Source organism: Anoplophora glabripennis, unplaced genomic scaffold (assembly GCF_000390285.2).
Source record: "Anoplophora glabripennis isolate ALB-LARVAE unplaced genomic scaffold, Agla_2.0 scaffold387, whole genome shotgun sequence".
NCBI classification, from domain to species: domain Eukaryota; kingdom Metazoa; phylum Arthropoda; class Insecta; order Coleoptera; family Cerambycidae; genus Anoplophora; species Anoplophora glabripennis.
In genome coordinates, this window is record NW_019421739.1 from 406,384 (window position 1) to 434,010 (window position 27,627).

General features: G+C 32.1%; 2 protein-coding genes across 2 annotated transcripts in view; both read right to left on the reverse strand.

Moving 5' to 3' along the window:
• The window catches only part of LOC111692965 (cytochrome P450 CYP12A2-like), an 11,919-nt gene extending 7,790 nt beyond the window's left edge, over positions 1–4,129 (reverse strand). The window contains exons 1-4 of the mRNA XM_023457105.1: positions 4,106–4,129; positions 3,198–3,446; positions 1,730–1,927; positions 344–359 (exon numbers count right to left, since the gene is read on the reverse strand). Of these exons, the coding sequence (XP_023312873.1) occupies positions 344–359; positions 1,730–1,927; positions 3,198–3,446; positions 4,106–4,129 (487 nt within the window). The remainder of the gene's footprint in view (positions 1–343; positions 360–1,729; positions 1,928–3,197; positions 3,447–4,105) is intronic.
• Positions 4,130–5,865: 1,736 nt separating this feature from the next.
• LOC108908410 (myrosinase 1) lies at positions 5,866–27,139 on the reverse strand. Its single transcript, XM_023457101.1, has 9 exons — positions 27,043–27,139; positions 26,841–26,923; positions 21,858–22,058; positions 20,673–21,065; positions 16,100–16,194; positions 14,540–14,836; positions 6,950–7,084; positions 6,228–6,331; positions 5,866–6,044 (listed from the first exon to the last, which is right to left on the reverse strand). The coding sequence occupies exons 1-9, from the start codon at positions 27,087–27,089 to the stop codon at positions 5,918–5,920; spliced, it is 1,482 nt and encodes a 493-aa protein (XP_023312869.1). The 5' UTR covers positions 27,090–27,139; the 3' UTR covers positions 5,866–5,917.
• Between the last annotated feature and the right edge of the window lie 488 nt (positions 27,140–27,627).

Below are 27,627 nucleotides of genomic sequence, written 5' to 3' on the forward strand. Positions count from 1 at the left end.
CCTCAGGGTTTCGGTTTGATTTACCTATTTTATTTTATTTTTATTTATTTCGTTTTGTTTTATTTTTATCTTATTTTGTTTCATTTTATTTTGTTTGTTTTATTTTATGTTGTTTTACTTTACCTTTTTCAGAAGACAATTTTTTGATCGTTGTTGTTGCTGTGGAACGGCCTATGTTTCTGTCTTCGTCGGCGAAATCCCTCTGGACGGCTACTGTGTAGTGATTGATTTTGGGTTTTGTTAAAATACAACGCAGAATTTTTGTTGTTTGTAACGTGTCAGCTGGTTGTTTGCAACTTATCCGGCCGCGCTCCGATCATTATCAACACTCGATTCAAGCAACTTCGCGCTAGATCAAGCTTTACAAAAAGAATTCGCAACTACGCAGTCAAATCACCGTCTACGATTCAATATTACAACGAAAAATTCTATGTTGCAAACGACCAGCTCACACGTTACAAGCAACAAAAATTCTGCGTTTTATTTCAACAAAACCCAAAATCAACCACTACACAGTAGCCGTCCAGAGGGGTTTCGCCGACGAAGAAAGAAGCAGAGGCCGTTCCACTGCAACAACGATAAAAAGATTGTCCTCTGAAAAAAATAAAGTAACACAAAACAAAGTAAAATAAAACAAAATAAGATAAAAACAAACAAAACAAAATAAAATAAAATAAAAAAATACACAAGACAAAATAAATCAAATAAAATAAAGCAAAACAAGATAAAACAAAAATAAAACAAAACAAACTAAATAAAAATAAAATAAAATAGGTACATCAAATCGAAACCCTGATGCGAGTTCACATAAAACAGTTTATCTATAAAAAACATTTTAGTAATTCGAAACAATCCGCACACGATAATAATTGAAGTCGAGCTACTATATTGGTGGGGGCATAAATATGATTGGTAAACAAAGCACAATGCGCACACGCGACTAGCTGGAAAGCGATAGGTTTCGTCTTGTTCTCTAAAAACGTTGTAGTTTCACAAACAATTTTCATCTGATTATGTCAAAATCAAAGTCTTCCTTACATTTTTAACTACTACATAATACATTTTTGAGCAACAAACAGATGATAATGGTGTCACAAATGGGAAGTCATTAGTACCTAAGATGGACATAAGAAGTTTTATATTTATGCACTTTTTGGTAAGTAGTAATACTAGACATAGTAAGCTAGATTATATTTTTTTCTGTGTACCTCTGCGTGAACTAAGAATAAAATCTTGAAAAAAATATTTTTATTTTTTTTTAATAGTAAATAAAAATAAGAGAAAAATTCTATAAAAAATATATAATGTAAACTAATGTTTTGTCTAACGAACAGTTTTTATTTCATTAGGGCAGCTGCAATAGTTTTCTAAAAAAAACGATTTTGAAAAATACCCGCTCTATCGCCTATTTGATCAATGATCACCAGAACGCAGCGAGATGCGAGGCTGAATTTGTGTCAATGGTAGATTTATATCTAGGCGATGTTACCACACAATTTATTTTCAAAATACCTTTCTGGGGCCGCTGACCTTATCTTATCCTGCTAGACCCTTTAATTACTCCATTAATATAAATTGATTTCAACCTCCTTCAATAAATGACCTGAACAAGCGTAATGGGCAATAAGTCCCTATTTTAGGTGATTCTGGAACAATAACTCATTTAAAAATTTAGAGAAAAGATATTCGTAGAGTACCTAAGTTCGATACCAACATTCGATAGTGCTACTTCTAGTTCCAAATTGGCTACGCGCTTTCCAATGCATGATCTGGGGCCAAAACCAAAAGGCATGTATGCAAAAGGATGCACATGTTTTGCAGAATATTCATTTTCTGTTGTTCGAAGCCACCTTTCAGGAATTAATTTTTCAGCAACCTTGAATAGTTCCGAGTTGGCACTAATTATATGCATGGCAATAATATCAGTCTGTAAAGGAAGGAAAAATAATTATTTCATTGTGATGAATAAAAAGGTGAGTTGAGGTGAGGTGAGAATATATTTAAAGAGTAAGTGAAAAGTGTAATATTCCTAAGTATTTGTCATATTTGATTTTAATAATAAATAAATTTCATGACGATTTCCTTTATTACGTATTATATTATTTATTATTCTATAAATGACTTTTGAAATGACAAATTTGGCGGTTTAAAAAAAATCATTAGCGCTCTGGAAACCAAGAGTCGATAATTCCCCTAGGAAATGGCGGAAGATATAAGGGATGAGGAGCATACATAATTAGAATTGTAAGACCGCCGAAACTGAATCTGACGAGGAACAAGATTTAGACCATGGAAAAACTACGGGAAAATGAAGTTACTGTACCGACAAAGGAAAAGCATTCTGCCATGTTAGACACAGTAACAAGATAGAGAATAGAAAGATTAAAAACAATCCAATCAAAATAGTTAAGGAAGTGTAGTTTATGATTCGAACTTTCATTCTAAAGAACTACAACTACGATATTATTCTAATTGACTTAAGAAAACTCCAATGTTGTCTTCTAAAATTCATACTTTCAACAATAATGAGTGCAATGGAATTAGGAACTTGCTCACTCGGCCACAGAAAATTAGAGGTCTAGTAGGAAACACCGAACATAATGTCAAAAATAGTGGAGATTTTATCAACAGCATTAAAATGTCCAGCTAGGTAGTCCTCATTATCCTATTGAATTTTGTCATGATGTCATTATTCACAATTTGACTTTTAAAGAAGCTTTGAGAAAACTTCATCGAAGAATCATCGCGGAATGCGGATGATGGAAGAGAAAAGGATGAGAATTTAGTGGACCTGACAAAAGCCTAACAAATATCTACTTCGAAGCGTTAAAGAATTAGAACTACCTGGAATTTGATTCAGGAAAAATAAAGGATCAGAACGTCATAGGTAGATTTCAAATCATACGTCGGACGCTATGGACAGAACAAATATTAATACTGGTAAGTGCGGACATATCCAATACCCCTGAACAGTCTCTTCGCGCGTCTAAGGGCTTACAACTTGTATGAATATTCCTGAACAGTCTCTTCAAACATATGGTCTAATCTAAAGGCTGATTAATATTTCGGAACAGAGGTACAGTGTAATTGTGATATGTAATATATTACAATTTCATAACTATATATGTTTTTAGTTGCCCAAATATTCAGAAATGAAGAAATTAGGTTAGAAGTAAAGTCATAGTTATTGTACCTACACTTTTCGGAATTTTATGGCCTCCAAGAACCATGTCTTTTACGGTAATTCTTGCAGTTCCTATCGCTATTAGAGCTATCCTGTTGGATTCTTTGATTACTGCCTTAAGATATGGTGATTTGTTAAAAACTTCTTTGGTAACTGGTGATTTTTTCTCTGGAAAATTTTTAAATGCTTCCTCTCGAAGGCATTGCTGTTTGTCTGGATTTTTTGCAAGAAAGTATATTAGGGCAGCCAACGTTTTTCCTGTCTGAAAAATAAATGACAAATAGGTATCTGAAGTTTTTCACACTTATTTCAATGCAATTCATGTCAGTAACATCAAAAATGTAAACAGTAAAAAAAACTGAAAGTGCTGTGACAACAATAAAATCAAATTGTAACAAAATTGGATACTTGTTGTATCTACTAGTATGTGTAACCTATTTGTTTCATTAGTAATATTTCGGTATTATTAGCTTATGGCATGTCGTTTGGTCATTTAGAAATATGTTAAATGCTAGAGGCATACCATTACATTACATTTACCTATTACCTATTACATTTTTTTAATCAGCGTCCAAATAATTAAAAGTTCATTTTGTGGTCCGATGAATCTAATTTTTCAAATTCTGGAATATGCAATAAACAGGATCAACATTATTGGAGTCAAGAAAATCCTATAACAGGGAATCCACAGAACCGCTTTAGTTTAAATGTTTGGCGCGGTTTAATTGGTTCGCAATACAATAATGTATTAGAATTAGAAAATAGCATTAGAAACATTTTGGAAAGCATTGATGGCAGAACTATTCAGAGTGCAGCGCGCAGTGTTTTGGGCTCAGAAATGTATTGAACAAGAAGGCAACGTTTTTGAACATTTATTAACCTAACATTAACCTAATTGGTTGAGTTTTTTTTACTGTTTACATTTTTGACGTTACTGGCAAGCATTTCAATGAAATAAATGTGAAAAGCTTCAGAAAAATTACGCGATGCTCAATTGTTTTTTCGATAGGAAAAATGCTACTAGTTTGCTAATTTCGTTTTTAATGACAACACAAGAAGTACTTATATCATAAGGGAAATTTGTTTATTATTATCATGTATGTATGTATGTCGGAGGGTGGTGGAATTGTCTTCCACCACGGCACTTACGCCTTATTAGGCCCCTTGTACACCCTCCTTCACTACTCGAGTACTTTTCTTTTATTATTATCATATTCTATTATATTATATTATTATTCATATTATCATCTAATAATTTCTAATCTAATAATTAGGTAATAATTCCATCTAAGAAAAATCAACTTCTATGAAAAGATATCGCTACCTGCAACTAACATTGGTATGTTAAACAGGAACCCTACTTTTTATACTAATTCGGATTTTACGATTAAAAATACGTAGGATTTGTTTGAAACATTTTTATCAATACAAGATAGATGGCGCTGTAATCGACAAAATTCATTTTTTTAAATTTCTCCTGCTGAGAACCTACGCACACGATTTTGCAATACGTTTGTAATAAAAAAATGACCGCGTTGTATGTATGTAAATACTCAAAATTCGTTGTCAAAAAAGTTTATTTACTCTGCAAATTTCGAATAACTGGGAAGTTGTTCCCTGTAGAAAAAATGGCTGAATAAACTACTTTTAGCGTAACCTAGGAACAATAACGTGGAGGTAGTAGTTTTCTGTTCCCTTCCGAGTCCCTTCGCCTGTCACGTATCAATGTACCTGATTTATATGAGTCTCCCTTCGACTTTCACTGAGTGCTTGATTTACACGAGTCTCCTCTCCTCATCATTTTCCAGTTAAGGCCTGCGCATACATACGCGGTAAGCTAAGCGGTGGTGGTGGCGGTGGCGTTTGAATGTAACGCATATAGACAAGGCGAAATCGGCGGCTTCGTATGAAAAAATTAGTGGATTCGATTTTTTTGCATAATCACCTCCGTGAGATGTCCTTGAATGAGGATCAATATGTTACCGGTAACCTGGTCACAATTTTTTTAACTAATTTTTTTTAAACAAATTGTAAAAATAACCGGGGTATTCTAAACAAAATAGTTCCTATGCACTATGCTCCTAAAATCAACGGTTTCCGAGTTATAAACAATTTAAATTACGAAAAAATGCAGAAACGGTCATTTTCAAGACTCAAAAACAATAACAAAAAATCAAGGTTTTGATGTTACTAAAATTTAAAAGTAATCTTTAAACATACCTTGACAAAATACGGAGGAGTTATTTGGTGTAATTACATTGCAATGCGTATTACTTTACCTATTAACAATATACATTTACAATATACATATTTAAAATTAAAAACTACTTTTGTGGTACACTCTTTAAGCGGTTAAAGGGGGTTAAAATGAGATTTTTTTATATGAACTACCTACCTTATTTTGCCGCAAGGAATCGCTCCCAGAATTGTGTAGAACTTATTTATTTACATCCTGTATAACTTCGTAAACTTGGGAGTGCAAGGATGAATCAATCAATCACGAAACTGATGACCTGAGTCTGTAAATTTGATTTATGTATTTTTATCGATTTTATAAACGCTTCACTGAATTTCTGAGTCTGTAAATTTGATTTACTTTTTGTCGATTTTATAAACGATTCACCAAATTTCTAGGTGAGCTTTAGAAATATCTGGTAATGAGAAGGAAAAAAAGGACAATATCTATTATATTATTAATCTTTAATATTTTTAGGATACATTCCAGTTCAAAGTCTATTCTTCACATACATCTACCAAACAGCGTGTTTCAATAACTTTTTTAAAGAATGCAACAGAATCCTTTGGTGTTCGCGTTCTGTTAGGGCTATCAAAGTCCACTTGGTACAATCCAAATTTTTCTCTGAAAAAAAGTCGGTATTATGAAGCCTTCTATCTACTCTACTATCTTTTATCAGTAGACATATGTTTTTTCTGCCTTGAATAACACAATCCAAAAAAAAAGGCTAAATTAATTTAATCTAATTAATTTAATATAAACGTAGTAACTATTATTATATAAATGTAAATGAAAAATAACAATTACTTGAATCCTTGCATCCACTCGAAATTATCCATCAAACTCCAGGCAGTATATCCCAGTACATCAACACCGTCTTCAATAGCATTTCTTACATTACTTATATAGTTCTAAAATAAAATACATTCGTATTGTCAAATTCAAAGAAAATTAATAATTATTTTAACAGTAAATTTGAATTATTTTATTCGCGCATTTATTCAATTAATTCGTTGGCATTATTTCATATTAAAAATTTATGACTAAACAAAAAAGACAGTTCGACGACTAGGTGATTGCGAAATCACCGGACCGCCGACCGGGCGGTAAACTCAAATTGGGTCAGCCACGGCGGTACCTATGGTAATCCTGCAAACGCGGCGGTTTTGAAAAAAGCGGTGGCGCGCTCGTTGAACTGTCTTGGACAGTCGATTTTTGGAAGTGAAGTAGAAGACATCTCTCCCCCGAAATGAAAAGGGTTGGGCTAATAATGTAAGTAGTAGTTCTAGTTTATTGTAGGTAGTGTAGTTTCAATTGTTTGGCAAACCAATTCCAAAATTTAGTAATAAATGTTTTATTATAAACTCGTCTTTTAACTACCATCTACTACCCCCTAGCGTGCGTCTACGACCAAGTGGGCTGTAGGCGTAACAGTATTACAATTATTAATAGATCTGATGCGCTATAGCAAATTATAAATAAATATGGCCATGCCCATTAAACCAAAAAAATGAGTAGGTCAATATTACCTTGTAGTAATTGATTCTCCTGTCGTCGTTCAATTTTCCGTCGATGTCTGAAAAACCATTTTCCGTAATGAAAATAGGTGTATTATATGTTTTCTTTAACCAGTTTAATAGTCTCCTTATTCCCCATGGAGTAACCTATAAATACAAGACAACATAAAAACAAGACAAAAATTTGTATAAATGTACGAATATCCTAAAATTCGTTATGTAGGAACTGTGGCCGGATCAAATATGTTTTGTTTTATACATATCTTCAAGATATTGATACATAATTGTTATAGACCTAGTTTTATAACAATCCACTCTTCATGTCTTAAAAAAGAACGGTTGAGATTCGTGAGTTATTTATTTACTGTCAATATAAAATATTTCTAATTTGTACGATTTTGGTTCTGCAATAAAGAGTTGTATGTTTAACGCTGTGTAATTAATTTAATAAAGAAACATAAAACTCTAACAGGTTATGGGCTCAGGTCTTAGGCAGATTTAGCACTCCTGTGTGATATTTTGTGAGCCATTTCTCCAAACAAGCTTTACATTCCAAGAAGATTAATTTTCCCACGTGCATGCCATTCGTTTCATTATGTCAGTAAAATTAGACAGAGTTCAAGTAGAAAAATTGGAAGGCACCTGAAAATATGATATAGATCTACAGCTTACAGTAAATCAGGTGGCAGGTGTTGTTACAGGGAGTCAAGAAGGCCAGAACATGGTGAAACTGAAGACGACAGAAAGTTGATCAGAGAGTATGATGAAAAAGATGCCATTGCAAGATACATCATCGGATCAACAGTATCGCAGGAACCAAAACAGCATATACTTACCTGTAAGAATGCCAAGCAGATGTGGGCCCCTCCATTCTGTGTATGAATAGAGGAATGAAAGAAGGTTAGATCTTTTGTATACGGAATTGTTTACATACAAGAAAGATTCTAAGAATACTACACATATGTCAAAGTTGCAACATACATTCCTTCAGTTAAATGAGGAGTTAAAACATGAGTCCCATGAGCTGCTCATGTCTTTATTACTCAACAGGGTTTTAAATACTTTGCCAAAAGAGTATTTAGAATTTAAGAATGCATGGGAGTCTGTATCGATTAAGGAAAGCAGCTTTGGTGTACTTACAGAACTTTTAAGATTGCATGAGCAGCGTCTCGATGATGTTCACATTCAATGTCAAAAATTGACAATGTTGCTCTTATTGGGAAGGATAAAAGAATAAAATGTAACTACTGCAAAAAGCTTGGTCATATAAAGAAGAATTGTTTCAAGCTTAAACGGATGGAATCCAAGCCTGATAATCATGATGATGAACAAAAGCAGAATCAAGCTTTTGTGTGCAGTAATTTATCCTTCGGTAATGAAACATGGATAATAGATTCAGGTTCATCACACCATATGACCTCTCACAGAGCATGGTTTAATGAATATAGGAGCTTTGATAATCCCAGAAAAATTACAATTGGTGATGGCCACCAAATGTTAGCATATGCTGAAGGAAACATTAAAATACAGATGTTAGTATCTGGTCAGTGGAATGATGGTTATCTTAAGAGGGCATGGTATGTGCCAGATTGCTCTCAAAACATGTTTTCTTCAGGCGCAGCTTTAGAGAATGGTTTGACTGAATATGTAGATTCAAAGAAAATAATATTCAAGAACAAATATGGAAGAATTGTTGCTACAGGAAGAAAAGAAACAGGTGCATTGTTTTGGTTAAAAATGAGAGTTATAGTTCCAAAAAATGCATGCTTACTTACACAATCAGCTGAAAGTCTGCAGATTTGGCATGAAAGGCTTTGCGATCAACTTTATAGACATGTACACAAATTTTTAAAGAAAAGAGGCATTTCAGTGTCAGAAGTCTCAAATGAAAATTGTGATGGATGTACATACGGTAAAATGACTAGGAAGCCATTCTCATACAGAGAAGTCCGTGCTGAAAAAATTGGCGACACAGTGCATGTATATTTGTGCGGACCAATGACTGTTTCTTCAGTTGGAGGCAACCACCATGAAGGATGACTTCAGCAAGTATACAAAATTTTATTTCATGAAAAATAAAATGCAAGTACATGTTGTCATTCATGAATTTCTATCTAAAGAAAAAACTTGTCATCATGTTGTCAGAGAACTGTTATCAGATGGTGGGACTGAATTTGACTGAATACAGAGGCTAAGTAAGTTTTACGAAATTTTGGTGTAAATCACAGAGTGGTTATGCCTTATACACCTCAGTAAAACGGAGCCCCAGAGAGAAAACAGAATATTAATGGAGGCAGCCTGTAGTATGCTGTATGCAAAAAATATTAGCAAGGACTTATGGGCAGAAGCAGTAAATACTGCTTCATATGTACTGAACCATAGTAGCTCATCTGGTATTCAAGGAAAAACGCCTACGACCTGTGGTATGACAAGCCGCCAGAAATAAATCATCTAAAAATATTTGGTGCATAATGTTTTGTTTACATTCCACAACAAAAATGAAGTAAATTGGATAAAAGGGCAGTGAAAGGTATCCTAGTTGGATATTGTGGCGATAAAGATGGGTACAGAATTTGGACAGAACACATTAAGATAATACAGTCAAGAGATGTTAAGTTTTTACCAGAGGATACATTTGTAGACATTTTTCCTAATCAGGAAAACCTAAATCCCCCTGGTGTAATAGTGACCGATGTTCCTGGCAGTTAATCAAGTTCCAGTCAGATGTCAGATGGTTTGTTAGAGCTGTAGGCGACGCGACGCAAAGCAGACAGTCAGTTGTGCGCGTCGGACTTACGTTGGAATCAAGAACACAAGAAAATGGGTAGCTGGTTTGTTAGAGTCTGCTTAGGTGGACTCACGGTAGGCAGAAAATTATGTGCGTCGTCGGTTCAGTCGAAATCAAATTCGATTTCAACGCAGCCGTTCAGTTGAGCTGACAGCGTACAGTGCTAAAAAGGTATTTATTTTTAACGAATTTTAAAATGGCAGCCAAGTTTTAACCAGAGAAAGACGATAAATTAATCGATCTGGTACGAAAACTGCCCCCATTATATACCGTCCCTTCCAAACGTCTGTTCATTCGATCTTCACTTTTATTTTGACGACGATAAGTAATCAAATTTAAAAGATCTTTTTCATGTTCTTTTTCAATAAGTATTGTCAGCAAAAAATATTCAACCATTGTCATGAAAAAAAAATTTCTTGCCAAAAGCTTTGGTTTGTTAGAACTGCGTCGCAGACGACATACGCGGTTATCAAAATCTGTAGCGTTCAACTTTATCGGTTTTGAAGGAGGGTATTTTGTTAGATTTAGTGCTTGTGATTGTATGCTGATAAGTGCAGACGAAAATATTTATAATTATTTTGTCAAAATTTTTTTTTTTTTTCATGACAATGGTTGAATATTTTTTGCTGACAATACTTATTGAAAAAGAACATGAAAAAGATCTTTTAAATTTAATTAGTTGTCATCGTCAAAATAAAAGTGAAGATCGAATGTTTTCTAACAGACGTTTGGAAGGGATGGTATACAATCTCGTACGAGATCGATTAATTTCTCGTCTTCCTTTGGTGAAAACTTGGTTGCCATTTGAAAATTCGTTAAAAATAAATGCTTTTTTAGAACTGTACGCTGTGAGCTCAACTGAACGACTGCGTTGAAATCAAATTGAATTTGATTTCGACTGAACCGACGACGCACATAATTTTCTGCCTACCGTGAGTCCACCTAAGCAGACTCTAACAAACCAGGCACGCATCTTCTTGTGTTCTAGATTCCAACGTAAGTCCGACGAGCACAACTGACTGTCTGCTTTGCGTCGCCTACAGCTCTAACAAACCATAGTTTTAGTGTGCCTATAGCAGACGAGTATACAGATACGAGAACTGAAACTTTGTTTGTTGATCCCCAAGATATACCTTCCAATGAGAATGGAAGTATATCATAATATAATCCTTTGGAGGACATTGAAAAGGATAGTGCAAATCAATGTAAGCGATATCCCGTGCGCGATATAAAGTAAAAAGTGTATAATGACTACTACACGTATATTTGTAATGACGATAGTGAGTGTGTTGACATCAAGAATTTACCCGAATGCTGGAAGAATGCGGTGAACGATGAACTGTTATCTTTGAAAAGGAAATATAAAACTAGACTTGTATCATAAAACATATTCAGCTGTTGTTAAAAATATCACTATTAGAATATTGTTTTCATTAGCCAATCAATTGGATTTGTATATGTACCATTGGAATGTTGTATCTGCATTTCTTTATGGTTCTCTTAATGAAAATGTATTTTTGTATCAACCTGAAGGCAGTGTGGTGCTTGTTTAAGAAACCCTAGACATAGTCTTAATTTTTTTACTTTTGTGTATATGACAAGAAGTGTGGATTATGGGAGGGTGTTATAGACCTAGTTTTATAACTATAATCCATTCTTCATGTCTTAAAAAAAAACAGTTGAGATTTGAGAGTTGTTTAGTATAAAATATTTGTAATTTGTACGATTTTGGTTCTGCAATAAATGGTTGTATGTTTAACGCTGTGCAATTAATTTAAAGAAGAAACATAAAACTCTAACAATAATACTTAATTGAAAAATCCTCATACATTTTGGATGAAATATGAAGGAGCACCATAATGGCAAATTTTTCACTTGTTTCAGCAAAATATTTCGAATAAAATTCACCGTTGAAATTATGTTCATTCATTAGTAGAAAAAATTTTGTTTGAAAATTAAGATCGTATTTATTTTAGTCTCCAATAGTATGATTAAAAAGGGATCGAGCTATGGAATCTGCTTCCAATAAATCTTATAGGGGTTGGAGATTATAAAGCTTATAATCTAATTAATGGTATTTTTCTAAACTTTAGCTATTTGACACAACATTTATAAGCTTAATGTCGGTTCGTGTTCGACTTCTTGTAGGATAACTTCCTCAACATTTAGCACTCTCAATGCACGTTACCATCCAGAATTAATTTTTTTAAGTTTGAGTTGCTCAGTTTCTCGAAGTCTGTTCTCATATTAGCAAAACCTTTGTTTTCGCCAAAAATTACCCTTTCAAAATTCTTAAATTAGTATCGTACCTACATGTTTGGAAAAGGGGTATTAAAGCATTTTTAATCTTTTGGTGAATAAATGTTACTGCTGTTATCAATATTGTTAACTATTTATGTATAGATATTTTTTATAACCGACAGCAAAAGCATATTTAGGTAAAAATACATTCACTCCTTAAGGAGAAAAAGAGTTTATATAAACATGTTTAAAATCTATATAATTTTTTTTAAATAATAAATAGAATATTTCTATTTACTCGGAATTTAGCAATTTTAAGAGAAATTGACGCGACATTTTTCCTTCAAAATCGACAGGTAATTTAAAAATTGTTTTCCTTATGAAATTCTAAGACGGGGAAATATATATAGAAAATGGGGGGGGTCAAGATTATTTTTACTGCTTCCCGTACCCTTATAATTGTACCAAATTACTTTGTTTCTTCATGACCATTTCAAAAGTAAGGCTTTAAGATCCTTTAATCTTTTTCTCAGGGATATTACTGTATGACCACCATTTTCTCGGACATTCTATACATCTCAAGGTCATCCAGAGATATAAACCAAAAACCTATTTTAGAATCTAGTATATTAATTGATTAAATAATAATTATTATTTAAGTAAATATTTTTCAAATTTTCATGTATAAAATCGTACCCTGTGTAAATAATTATCAGTGTTCTATTTTTAATAACATTTTGGGAATCATCACCGGTGTAAAGGCAGCGACCACAATTAGCTAGCTAATTTTCCGAACCTAGCCGCGAAGTCAAAGAAATAAGAGTACTATGGAATAGCTAAAATATATTAGTCTATAGTATCTAATGCAATTTCTAATTTCTGTAAAATTTATATATAAAATCATGATTATTAAATAAATATTAAATTGTTTTTGTTTACAACAGCAGTTAATTCACAAAAAAATATGGGACTGTTTTCAAAAATTTAATATATAAGATATCTGACTAATACCAGTTCACTGACAAAACTTTTAAGGGTGATTAAGAACAATCTTACAAATAGGCGAACGGTGCACCACTAAAAAGACTCACAAAAAAAACGAGTGGACCGACTACGGAAGGGGTCCAGGATGAGACCTTTTCTAATCGCTATATTACGTTATTGCGAACAAAAAACCTTAACATTTTTCTGTATCGATGACCAGTAATTTGTTATTAACAAGAAACTTGCAAAATTGCAAAAACTTAAAAAATCGATATGAAAACACATTGGTTATGTATTTTGGGAAAAAATAAGCACATTTTAACTCTTGTGATTTTTTCGAAAAAAGCTTTGTTTTCGAGATAGGAGCGATTTAAGGTTGAAAAATAACCAAAAATCGACATTTTCAATTTATGTTTTCTCCGATTGTACTGGTGCTTTTTAAATTTTTCTTGTTCGAGGTTACTCCCCGAAAGTTATATTTTCATGTTATATACTTTTCATCCCGGCGACTTTTTTCTCCTCATAAGATACGCGACCGAAAACTCGTGAAATTCACCGTTTCACTGAATCAATAGTTTACGAATCGATATATTCATTGCCGGCTGTTCGCAGGCTCGCTCGCTCATGGCTCAGCGCGTGGTGAAACGGTGAATTTCACGAGTTTTCAGTAGTGTATCTTATGGGGGAAAAAAGTCGCCGGGATGAAAAATATATAACATGAAAATATAACTTTCGGTGAGTAACTTCGAACAAGAAAAATTTAAAAAGCACCAATACAATCCGAGAAAACATAAATTGAAATTGGCGACTTTTGGTTATTTTTCGACCTTAAATCGCTCGTAGCTCGAAAAAAGCTTTGTTTTCGAGCTGCGAGCGATTTTTTAAGTTTTCGCAAGTTTTCTGCAAGTTTTTTGTTAATAACAAATTACTGACATTACAGAAAAATGTCATTAAGGTTTTTTGTTTACAACAACGTAATATAGCCATTAGAAAAGGTTTCATCCTGGCCCCCCTCCGTGGTCTGTTCACTCGTTTTTTTGTGCGTCGTTTTAGGGGTGCATCGCTCGCCTAAAAAGAACCTTTGACTATTTTGACTTTGACAAAGATATCAAACTTAATATGAATTAGCCAGCTCTAATATTTCGATTCAGTCATACGACTTCCTTCAAATTTCACAGTAACCTTAAAGATGATATAATACTAACCCTCTGAAAGACATCGATGCCCTTAGTATTAATCTTTCTCAAATAGTTCCGTTAACGAACCAGACGTCGCAGAAATTACTAATTTACTTGTTTGTCTGCGAAATTTGTTAGCGAACTGAAAATCTAAAAATCGAGAGTGAAATAAATATCATACTTTTTACGTAAATTAATTGCTGCTGTAGAAGAACAAGTTTAGTAATCAATCATTAATCATGATTTAATTGTTATTTATTTATATACCTATTTATAAATTTTTAATCGCATTTTATTGATTTTTAGAAACACCACTGACTGATAAAATTTAGCAATTCCTTACTGTTCTCACTTCACTATGGCTGCTATTTTCCTACCGGTAAAATCCACCCTGCATTAATAGGGACTTACGTTAAGCCACGATGATGCACCCGTTTCCCAGTCATCTGACTGGTAGATACTGATCCCAATGTCATTGTCGTAACTTGGGTCTCCTATTTCCGGTTCTGCAGCTTCTTTAACCATGTACGAAGAATACATATTGAGACCTAGATAGTCATGCGTGCCCAATATGTAGGTTATCTCTTCATCGGTGAATTCCGGAAGACGGGATTGGTTTAAACCCTCAGCTGCACTTCGTGCTGCCACACGAGTTTTCATCACTTCAGGGTAGTCGCCGTTGAAGATAGGATTGGCAAACCATCCAAACTAAAATGAAACTTTGTCATATATATTTGTCATATTTTTATTCGTCTGTCTTTCCTGATTACCATGATATGTACATACAGGGTGTTTCTAAAATAGGGTTCCAAACTTCTGCTGCGTTTATAACTCATTAAAATAAACAAAAAAGTTCATATTAACATGTGCCCTAAAACGCACCTTTAGGAAGTTATATGCCCTTAAAAGGGCTCAAACAAAACTGTTTTTTTTCTGTTATTGACAAAACGGTCGCAAATAAATAGAAAAAAATGTATGGGACTTACATAACTTTTTACGTTAAATAAAACATGGGCTACTCCGTTTTTCGACATGCAAATCATATGCGTCCCATTTAGGTTGGTGAAGGGGGTTTTCGGCCCGTAATTTTTTTTATTTCAATTTTTTTACAATTTTCTCTACAGATTTATAAGAACTTAACAATTTTACGTAAAAAATTTTATCTTTGTCCAAATCGATATTTCCAATGGTTTTCGAGTAAATTGAGTTTGAAAATTTTAATCCCATTATTTTCTATTTCACATTTAGCTATTGTCCGCAGTAGTAATTAGTTCTTTAATTAGTAAATGTAACTCTAAATTTAAATAGTCTTAGTTTATGTCCTAAATTATTTATTAAATGATCGGATCCTTCATAACTGCAATTTATTTGAAAAAAAGCCAGTTTTGTTTGAGCCCTTTTAAGGGCATATAACTTCCTAATGGTGCGTTTTAGGGCACATGTTAATAGGAACTTTTTGGCTTATTTTAATGAGTTATAAACGCAGCATTTTAGAAAATATTTTAGAAACACCCTGTACATATCGTATATTTGCTCTAAAAGCCAATTGTTTTGCTTTAATTACTCATTAGTTAGAGAAGAGTAATTTTAAAAACTCTGAATCTATTACGTTTGGTTATCTATCATTCAAATAAGCACGAATATAAAACTATTTTTTGTTTGTCTTCTGTTGCTAATACAATACTGCTAATATTGTCCTAACATGAACTAATTGATATGTAAATATACCTACTTAGAGCATCCTCCATATTAACTTCCGTTTTATAATTTTCTGCTTAATTAATTTGTTCGTAATTGGTAACTTGCAGTGTCTCGATTAGATATACAAAGAGTCTAGTTACTAAATCTCTTGGGGGTTCAACTTAGACGAGATTATCTTAATTGATTGTTTCGTGGAATACTCAGAACTGTCTAAGTAATAATGACTTGAAATCGAGTAAGAAATATCCACATTGAGAGAGCCATACTTACAGTAAATTGTATTTGTCTCTCTGCAGCTTCCTGATCGCCTTCACTATCTGAATCCGGTTCAAACCAGGGTGTATCAATAGTAATAGATACCTTTCCTGCAAGAAAACATTTCATAAATAGCTCTATAACAAGGGTCGGCAACTAGCGGACCGCGGTCCAGATCCGGACCACGGAAGGTAAAATACTGGACCGCCAAAAATTTTTTGAAAATATAAATTACTCAAATAAATTATTTAAAAAATATTTTAAAAAAATATTTTTTTACGTTTGACTGCCACCCTATAATTTTTTCTAGTATTTTACAATTGTGACTAATTTGAGTTCTTAATGCAAATGAAAATATAAAATTAGTAAGATATATGAATTTTTTTCTGGACCTCGTTAAAAATTTTCAAAAGTATCCGGACCCCACCTAAAATTACTTGCCGACCCCTGCTCTATAACAACTATTATATATTTTCAAGAAACATGTATTATCATGTAACATTAGTTCTAGTATCTTTTACTCTATTTTATAGATATTAGGCTAATTCAAATCCAAACAATTTTTTTAAAAAACTTATCAAATAACACATTCAAGACTGCTAACTGCTGATATTGTGGGCTACATGCCGCATTGAATGATACAACGGCAGCATTTAGTACCTCTTCCTAATAGTTGTTGTTTACGTAATTACATCTTGTCAAAGGTGATGATTGAATAGCAAGAACACAATGACATGGTATTTCTCTGAAAGAAGTGCTTTTGTTAAGATATACCTATTTAAATATATAATATTTGGTTTTTATTTTGATAAAATTCAATGCTAGTTGGGGTCTGTAACCCATATAGTTTGTGGTCTTGTCTGTGGTGCCTGATGTTTTTGCATACCTATTTTTCCAGTATTGAGGAATATTGTTTGACTTTATTTGATAGGATTTTTTAGACAAAAAAAAATTGAGTTTATTTGAAAAAAAAAATTAAATCACCTTTGAAGATTCTTAATTTGTATATGTTATGGGTATAAATATAATTTCTAATATATCCGATTGCAGTTCTTTCCTCAATCTCCACAGAATATTTAATTTAAGCGCAACGTTCCGTAATTATGGAATTAGTTTTTAAATGGAAAGTTAAAGCGAAAACGTTTTTTTTTAGTTTAAGATTTACACCACCTTCTTTTACGATATTAAACTATTTAAATACGGACTAGCAGAACTACTAAAAGAATAAACAGAGTGAGAAGCACAATTGACTATACATATATAGGGTGTTTTTAAATTAAGTAGCAAAAATGGTACCAGTGAATGTAGAGCCAAAAATAAGAGGATTGAAGTAAAAATACTTTATATAAAAGTTGCACCCTGAGGCGATATAACCTCTTAAAGGAGGGGATTGAAATTCACATCTTAATTTTTTTTCATTAACATGAGGAATGAGACACGAAACTTGGTATGAGCTTCCTACTAATAAAGAGACAACTTTTCAATATTCGTTCGATCATTGGCGTATTTTATAAAGGAGTGAAACAGTCAACCCCATTGCAATATTTTATTAGAAATTTTTTATATGAAGCAAATTATTTATTTAAAAATATTTATTGGGCAGCCTGATTTATTGCGCAACTTTTTTACCTCTTGTAATTTTTCGATAAAACCTATAGTTTTCTAATAAAAAAATTACATGCGTCATCGTTCACTAAAGGGCTAATTGCAAAAATTTGTAAAAATAAAGAAGGCGGATGTCATAACAAATAAATTGTTATTTATCATATTAATAAATTGACACTTTCTGTCAATCAACAATTAGTACCAATTGATTAATTTATTATCAGAATAATTATAGCAAATAATATTTATACCAGTGACGAATATGTCGACATGCTTCAAGTGTTTTTCGAATCCAGAAAAAATAGTAACGCCGCTGCAGTAAGATTATACCACCAAAGATATCCAAACCGACCGGCTCCTCATAGACAAACATTGGCCTCGGTGGAAAGAAGGCTTCGCGAAACTGGTGAAATTCAGCCCAATCGTGAGGGTGCCGGAAGAAGGCGTAATGTCCGAACTGTTGAAACTGAGGAAGCTATACTGGAACATCTAGAACAAGACTGTGGTACAAGCACAAGACAGGTGTCCAGGCAACTGCAAGTTTCTCACAATCTTGTGTGGAATGTAACTCATGAAAATCTTTTAATCATTTTCACCATCAGCCCGTGCAAGAATTGAATGACCTTGATTTACCTAACCGCGTGGATTTTTGTCAATGGTACATTAATATTTCCAGGCTTGACTTAAATTTCCTAATGAATATACTTTTCACCGATGAAACAAATTTTCCTAGAGTAGGTGCCGTAAACCTTCATAATGTTCATTCATGGTCGGCAGAAAATACTCATGAAATATTTGTTGCAAGATGTACTCTAGTAGGTCCCTTTATTCTTCCACACAGGCTTGGAGCGGCCGAGTATCTTAGATTTTTTAACGAAAATCTTCCAACATTACTTGAGGATGTACCCCTCGATACACGTCAGGTGATGTGGTATATGCACGATGGGGCGCCTGCACATAGTACACTCGCCGTTAGAGAATGGTCAAATTTAAATTACCCGAATCGCTGGATTGGTCGTGGTCGTGATGCCCCTGTTTGTTGGCCTACACGTTCATCTGACCTAACGCCTATGAATTTCTTTTTGTGGGGACACATAAAAGGTATTATTTATGCCACTCCTGTTGCCTCCTTAGAAGAACTACGCTTAAGAATATTTCAGGCAGCAGATGGCCTTCGCAATAACCAAGAACTGTTTGTGCGAGTGCGTTATAACTTCAATAGACGTATTAGGTATACTTGCAGCAAAATGGAAATTATTTCGAGAATATTCTTTAAATTTAATTTTACATTTCTTGTTTTTCGTTTGTATTAAATTTTATTTCAGATAAATAACTTTACCTAATACCTGTCCCATAGTCATAAGTTATCAAATATTTTTCATTAATTAATAGCAAATTATTCTTAATGTTATTATTAAATTACCAGCTTATTGACAGAAAGTGTCAATTTATTAATATGACATTCGCCTACTTAATTTTTACTAATTTTTGCAATTACCCCATTTACGCATCTAATTTTTTTACTAGAAAACTATAGGTTTTATCGAAAAATTACAAGAGGTAAAAAAGTTGTGCAAATTAGTCTTCTCAATAAATATTTTTAAATAAATAATTTGCTTCATATAAAAAATTTCTAATAAAATATTGCAATGGGGTTGACTGTTTCACTCCTTTATAAAATATGCCAATGAGCGAAAAAAAATATTGAAAAGTTGTCTCTTTATCAGTAAGATGCTTATACCAAGTTTCGTATCTCTAGAATTCTCCATGTTACAGAAAAAAATTAAAATGTGAATTTCAATGCACTCCTTTAAGAGGGTATATCGCCTCAGGGGGGCAACTTTCATATAAAGTATTTTTACTTCAATCCTCTTATTTTTGGCTCCACATTCACTATACCATTTTTGCTACTTCAATTAAAAACAGCCTGTATGTATGTTCAGTGGCCTTTAATTAGTCCAACTTTTATCAATCGGTCAAAGATATTTAAAGATATTTAAAGATATTTGAATAAATGTGAATTTTTTAAAAAATAATTTAAAAAATAAATTCTTGATATGATGTGGAAATTAGAAAACATAATATACAGGTAAGACTAGACATAATTTTGAAATGTGCCGATATCTTAAGACAATGTAAAACCTTTACTTGTACAAACTTTAGAGGGTTAATCTTAATTTTAAGATAAAAAGTTTATATGAACACTGGTCCGCAACGGCTTGGTTCTTGAGACACAGGGTGTTCAAAACAAATTTTGTTTGGTATTTTGATTTTTTTTTGTAATTACGAATTTTTATTTTTTTCTAATTTTCACTAATTTGGTGACAGTAATTTGTAAAGTTTAACATATCACATGATTTTCAATTGTTTTTCAAAAAGTTAATGATTCAACTTATAAAATTCCAATGCAGGTTTAACCCGTTTTTTTACAACGCATTCAGCGACAAATACTAAGAGTACCTTTTGTACCTAAAATCGGATGAAGAATAATATGTTTAGTCAAAAATGACAGTGCAAAAAAGTTATGGTTATTTAACTCCAGGTACAACACTATATATGGCGCCCTCTAACATTAAACAAAATACTAAGTAACTATTTGAGTTTCAGATCATCAATACTCCCAGTTTCCCGAATTTCGTCAAACTGCCATGTTATTGAACAAAAATTTAATCAAAATACCAAACAAAAAATTATTTGTACGCTCTGTGTCTCAAGAACCAAGCCGTTGCGGATACATGTTCGTATGAACTTATTATCTTAAAATTAGTCAAAGATTCATCTTTTAAAGTTTGTATATGTACTTAATAAAAACCCTGTATAATCATAAGTGTTTGTGAAGGTGACTTTAATACAATACACTACACATTTTATCAAGAATGTAATTTATGCTTGCAAGAATAATGATTTAATTTTATTTACACGAAGAAACGATTGCCTCGTCGTTTCACCTTTAATTACCTTTCACTGCAATAACAAGTCTTACCATTTTGCTGGGCTCTAAATTCTTGATCATAGATATGCCAAGCCTTAGCGTGTGCTCTGAGCAAGTTGTGGGTACACTTATAGCCTCCTACACCGGGAGAATAGATTTTCGGTGCTATGGAACCATAATCATATCCATACAAACAAGTTTGCTTAGGTTCGTTGAACGTCAGCCAATATTTCACATCCTCTCCAAAAAGTTCGAAGCAGACTTTTGCATAATCTGCAAATGCATCAATTATAAATTCGTCGGTCCACCCTCCTTGCTCTTGGAGAACCTGAGGTAAGTCCCAGTGGTACAAGGTTATCAGGGGTTCTATATTGTTGCTTTTTAGTTCTTTAATCAGGTTTTTGTAGTAAGTCACTCCTGCCAAGTTTATTTTATCGGCGGTGCCTAAAAATTAGTTTATTATTAAAATAAAGTTAAATAAACTTATTCGTAATACACGTATCTTCCTCTAAATATATTTAATACTGGATTATAATTGTTGAAAAATCACATTAGATATTTTTGTATAAGAATTTTGCAAGAAAAAGTGTAGATTGTTCGTGTAAATGTGAAAATGTAATACATATTTTGTTGAGATTAATTGAAAAAAAATTAAGCGAAAAAAGCAAAAAATAATGAAATTATTAAAATAATTGATAACATATATAACTAGTATCTATATTTTCAAAACTGCTCTTTGGATTTACTTCAAATTTTCAGAATTAGTATACTTTGTATAAGTAAAAAAGTATTGAAAACTAAAATTTACTAAACGAGCCGAACATTTTCCAAAAAACTAATTACCTCATTTCATATCAATAACATGCCTTAGACACACTTAATATTCTTATAATTATGTGAGAAAATGTTTAAAAAATGTTAGTTAATTAAGACCTGTTAATTTCAAATCGACATTTCTAAGAGGGACATCAAATTTTACTGCATTTGTTGTTCGATTTCTAAATCTTGGATGTATTGTAAAATTATTCTGAATTTTGGAATCATGCTTGATATTATAACGTTAGTGTTCTTGATCAATTCTAAAACTGAACATCTTGAAAAAAAAGTTTCAAGATTTAGATTGAATATAAAAAGAAAGTGATTGTTATTACTGATTTAATGACTGTTAAATTTTTATCTTTATTGATTGTTATGCTTATTTCATTTATTTCAATAGGTGTACGTGAATCTACTTACCATTTGGAAGAACTCTCGACCAAGAAATTGAAAATCTGTAGTGGTCAACACCTAACTCTTTCAACATGGCTACATCTTCTTTATACTTGTGGTAAGAATCACATGATATGTCGGCAGTACTTCCATCAGCTATTGGGTTGGGGTTTGAATGGGTGAGGTAATCCCAAATATTTTCTCCTTTCCCATCTTCGTTCCATCCACCTATGTAAGTAAATAAACCAAATAAGTAATAGCGAGAATTTGTAACGACACTCAAATGTATCTAACGATGTTTCACTACAATAAATGTTGAGATGGTCAATGTTTTGAAAGTAATGACAGTAATGTGTCTGCGGGTGGAGTTGAAAAGAGAGAAAATTGTATTATTTTTCATAATTCAATTATACAGTACTTTTTAGTAAAGTAGCACATCATTGATCAATCCTTTTCCAGTATTTGACATGTTAACAATTAACAACAAAAAATTGTAAAGTTAAAATTTTGGGAAACGAAGATAAAAAAGTAATTTACAGTATATTTTTCATATAGGGAATCAAAACATTCTATTGAGAAAAGTTATTTGCATTATTTTATGCCCATACACTAAATTTGTAAATAAAAAGGTATATTTTGGTAATTTTTGTTTTGATAAATCTCTGAATTGCAGAATGAAAATCAATTGCTTACAGATCTAGGATATTTTTATGAAATTTCTTGTTATATGAAAAAGGTACAGCACCAGAACACGAATATTTTCTTAATGTTAATGCGAATGGTGCCCCAAACATTAAACAAATTTCTGGTATTTTTAAGAAATTAATTCTTTTTCCATGATTTAGTAAATATTAACTAATATTATGTGAATTGTCATACCTTTTAAATTAATAATATATTTGTAATTTTATAAAATGTCTATAATAAAAATAAATAAAAATAATTAATAACCTTATGGATTTGGTTACCTTTTGAAATAAGTTTTTAATAAAAAGTGTTAGTTATTTTTTAAAGTATTGTGTAGTTTGTGAATCTCCACGACCACTTTACATATTCTAACGAAGTAAATAATTTCACGTAGCTTCGGTATGAACATAGAAGTAGACAGAAGCGCATTTGGGAGAGTTAAAACAGGTAGGTACTATTAAAATGTTATAAAATTTTTAACAAAATAGGGTATGTTTTACAGCCAAATAGGTGCTATATATCTTAAGTAATCCAGGAGATCATAAAACAGGAACAAAATTAAGCCGCGAAAGATATGTACGAAATAAAAATCATTATACGATATGAAGTTCGGTTCTGTGTGAAAGTAACGAGCGTTCAAATAAAAACGTGGTCAAGTTGGTTCTGAAAATTTGGACTTAGGGCGTAGCGTATAGCAAATGAACTTAAACGTCATCTGTCAAAGCGCTATATCGCCGCTATCAATTTGAATATTTTCGTTTTAAAAAGCGTTTAAAATGGTGTTTTCTCAAGAACAAAAAGTGTTTATCATAGAGTCCTACTTTAGAAATGGACGCAAGATTGATGGAATATGGAAGTATTCTATTGAGGAATGTTTCATAGAATTTCAAAATCAATTTCCCGGCGTTGTTGAGTACAAAATTTTTCAAAGTGCAGTTCAGCGTTGTGTTAATGTTTTTCGTGAAACGGGCAGTGTAACAAGAAAAGAAGGAAGCGGCCGACCTAAAAAGCGGACTGAAGAATTAAAAGAAAATGTCCAACAAATAATGGAAAATGCGCCAAGAACTTCTGTACGTGTTTTATCACAAATGGTGGGAGTATCAGTCGGTACCTGCCACACAGTGTTAAAAAAAGATTTGCGTTTGTTCTCCTATCGTTTAACTTGTCAGCAAGAACTTCATGAAGTTGATTTTCCGCGACGGGCTGTATTTTGTGAATGGTTTTTAAACAACTACGGTGAACTTCATAATATCACCTTTTTTTCTGATGAAGCCTGGTTTCATTTAAGTGGTTACGTAAACTCACAGAATATGAGAATGTGGTCTTCTGAAAAACCAGATAACTTTATTGTCGAGGGCCCTCTACAAGCTCAAAAAAATTGGAGTTTGGTGTGCTCTCAATCGAAGGAGGATTTATGGACCTATTTTTTAATGGTACTCTTACTGCGCAGAGGTATAGAGAAGAAATTATCGCTCCTTTTGTTAACCAGCTGGAAGAAAACGAAATTACAACTTTTACTTTCAACAAGATGGCGCAAGGGCACATACGGCAGGTGAGACGATGAATACGTTGAGGGATGTTTTCCAAAATCGAATAATAAGTCTCAATGCTGAACATGAATTTCCACCGAGGTCATGTGATATTACGCCGTGTGATTTCTTTTTGTGGCCTTACCTTAAAAACACTATTTTTGAACTGCCTATTCCTGATTTAAACCATCTGCAGGCTCGACTTATAGACAAGATTCGTGAAATTAACAATACCCCGAGCATCTTAGAAAATGTCTTTAATTCTTTGAGGAACAGGTGTGAAAAGTGCTTGGAACAAGGAGGGGGACACTTTCAGCAGCTGCTTTAATTTATTGTTATAACAAGGAGGGGGACACTTTCCGCAGCTCCTTTAATTGTTTGTTATTGTTATCACGATTATTCTTTAAAATAAAGTTATATAGTCATTAACGTTATTGAAACTGACAGCTGCTATACAGCTCGTTGAGAAATGAGGTTAAGTTGGTCGCTATAAGCTACTCCCTACGTCCAATGTGTCAGAGCCAACTTCGACCACGTTTTTATTTGAACGCTCGTTATATCTTTGGTGAGGATTAGCGTTCAATCTGTTTCGGCCAATAATTGAAGTTTCGTAGTCATACGTGGTTGATCATTGTTTACACGATTCGAATATACAACTTGACTTTGCATCTATATGATTTGTAAGCAGGGTAGTAGATGGGCAAAACACAAACGACCAAGCTTACAGCTTATCGGTTTATAAAAATAGGGTATTGAATAAAGGAATTTAAAACTATGACGTTCAAGATATTTTATTACATGAATCGTTCAAATGGTCATTTGAGATGAATAAACCACGGAGTGCTATTAAATTAGAGGGTGGAAATTGGAGTTAGGGGTGAAAATTCACATCTTTCAGTTTTTTAATTGTAGCTCGAAAACGAAGCAAAATTTCCCTATAGCTCATGGGAAAAATTATTTAGAGAATTGAATTTCCCATGGAAATAGCTTATTTAAAAAATTTAAAAGGAAAATTTTATGTAAAAAAATCGTTAATAAACAATTTGAAAAAAAATGCAAAAAATTAGATTTTCTGTTTTTTTTAATTTTTTGCCTCAATTTTTTTTTTGAGTAAAGATAGGTATAAGCATTGCATCAGAAAAAAAGTAGTTAAAATTTCCTTCCAAATAAGAGGTTGTAAAGTATTTTTGGATGACAATTGACTGATATATGGCCGCTCAAACTTAGCCAATTTTTCGATTTTCGTCGCGTTTAACCTTAGGAAGGAAATAAGACGTTCGAGGATTTTCATCACATGACTTGTTCGAAGGGTAATTAAAAATTAAAAAAAAACGCGGGATGCTATTAAATTAGAGGGCTGAAATTGAAGATAGGGGCGAAAAAGCACTTTTGCAGTTTTTTAAATATAGCACGAAAACGTAGCAAAATTTCGGTATAGTTCATAGGAAAAATTTTGTAGAGAATTGAATTTCTCATCCAAATGGCTTATTTAAAAAATGTAAAAGAAAAAATTGTATGAAAAAAATCGTTAATGAACAATTTTAAACAAAATACTCAAGAGAGAAGTACCATTATTTATTATTTTACACATTTTTATAAAACAAATATGTTTATAACCTCAAATAATGTCCTAATACAAATTTTAAAATCAAAATTTCAATTTTTGAGGTGTGAAGTAGCTATACATATAGAGTAAAAGTTAGAATTGAAATTTTTATTTTAAAATTTGTATTAGAACATTATTTGAGGTTATAAACAGATTTGTTTTATAAAAATGTTGTGTAAAATAATAACTAATGGCACTTCTCTCTTGAGTATTTTTGTGTTTTTTTAATTTATGAGCACCATGTATATTTAATCTAAGATGTTTGTATGACAATCTCATTTTTTCGAGGGGCATTTAGAAGCATCTTTTTAGGGGTGAACCACTCGCCTATTACTGAGTGAACTATGTTATACTGAAATTAAAATCGTATTTGTATAGCGCGTATTGTGTTTTGTTAAGTTTGATTAAGTTGCGATTGTTTGAGATTATATACAGCCTGTCTAACGGGGGGGTATGATTAGAACAAAAAACGGTAAAGAATATTAGTTTTTATAACAGAATTTGAATAAACAAACATATGATAATTGTTGAATATAGATAAATATGGGTCCCATTCAAAGTAATCCTATTTATTGTCTATAATTATTTATTTGTTAAATTATTTGGCGCTTTTTATTCAAATAAAATAAAATATTTAAAAAATTGGCCAAAGTGATCAATCAAAGATTTTTTTACACCTGAACTAAGTGATACAGAACCAGAAATATCCACAACGTTTTCAGTGACATCATTTGTTTTCTCAGTGTATTGCAAAAGTATGTTTACAAAAAATATTCCATGGATCTGATTCTTTTGATGCACGGTTTGAAGAATTTTCTAATTATATTAAGTGTCCTTGACTATACATGTACTCTTTGTATGCAGAAATGGTCATTAAACTAATTGGTAACTGGTAATTTCAAATTTTCTTACTTTTGTGTAAATAAAAAAAATTAACAAAGAACTATTATTTTATATTTTATTATAATTACGTGCTGATTACTTGAAATTTATTCTTAAACAATAATCTAGTTTGTTTTAAGATAACTAAACTAGATTACGGTGAATTTAAACAATTATTATGTATGTTTTGAATTAGTCAAGAATTTTTATTTTTTTCAGAAAATTTGAATACATATAAAAAATGAATTTGTGCACCATGCAACACCAGATTTATCCTATATTTATTATAAGTTTGAGAAAAATCACCTTCAACTTGGTATGCAGCTGTAGCTGTTCCAAACATAAAATTTTCTGGAAACTTTTTATTGCTTATTTCATCTTGCGCTAATCTGTAAATATTCCAGTAACTTTAATGTTAATAATTGTTATAGTTTAATTTTCAAAATAATAATAACAATAGTAATATATTTGTAAATAAAAATTTCTAAATTGAAATATTTGGACTTACGTTATAGCTAATGTAGATAAAAATATAACACTTGCTTTGTAGATCATTATTGTTGCAGATAAATGTGCTTCAGTTCACTGATTTATGTTCAGAAATGCCTATAAATAAGTAGCTAGTAGTAGTAAAAGGAAATTCATAAGTGTTTTTAATACTTAAGTTGCTTGCTTCAATCTTTATGATTGGATAACAATGTTTATCAAATAAATAACTAAAAACTTAAATTTTAAGTAGCAGATTTAAAAACATACTACTTACTTCATTTTCTCATAACGCAAAAACAATAGAACCTCGTAGTACCTACCAAGGAAATAAAGTAATCTCTTAAAGTTTTGTGAGATGGATTAAAGACGTTTTACTTCTCCATTTTTTGTACTTGGTCTTATATGACCAAAATTAATTATTACACTTATCTGTTGTATATTCTGTCCACAGATGGAGTTGAAGAAAGGGAAAACTTTCTAATTTATATTTAAAGAATTGTTAAAAAATCTACTTTTGTTCAAGTGAAGAAAAAAATTTTTTTTGATGATTTAAATGTTCTCTGTATGTTCTTATTTCTGAATAACTAGAAAGGCCTAGCTAGAA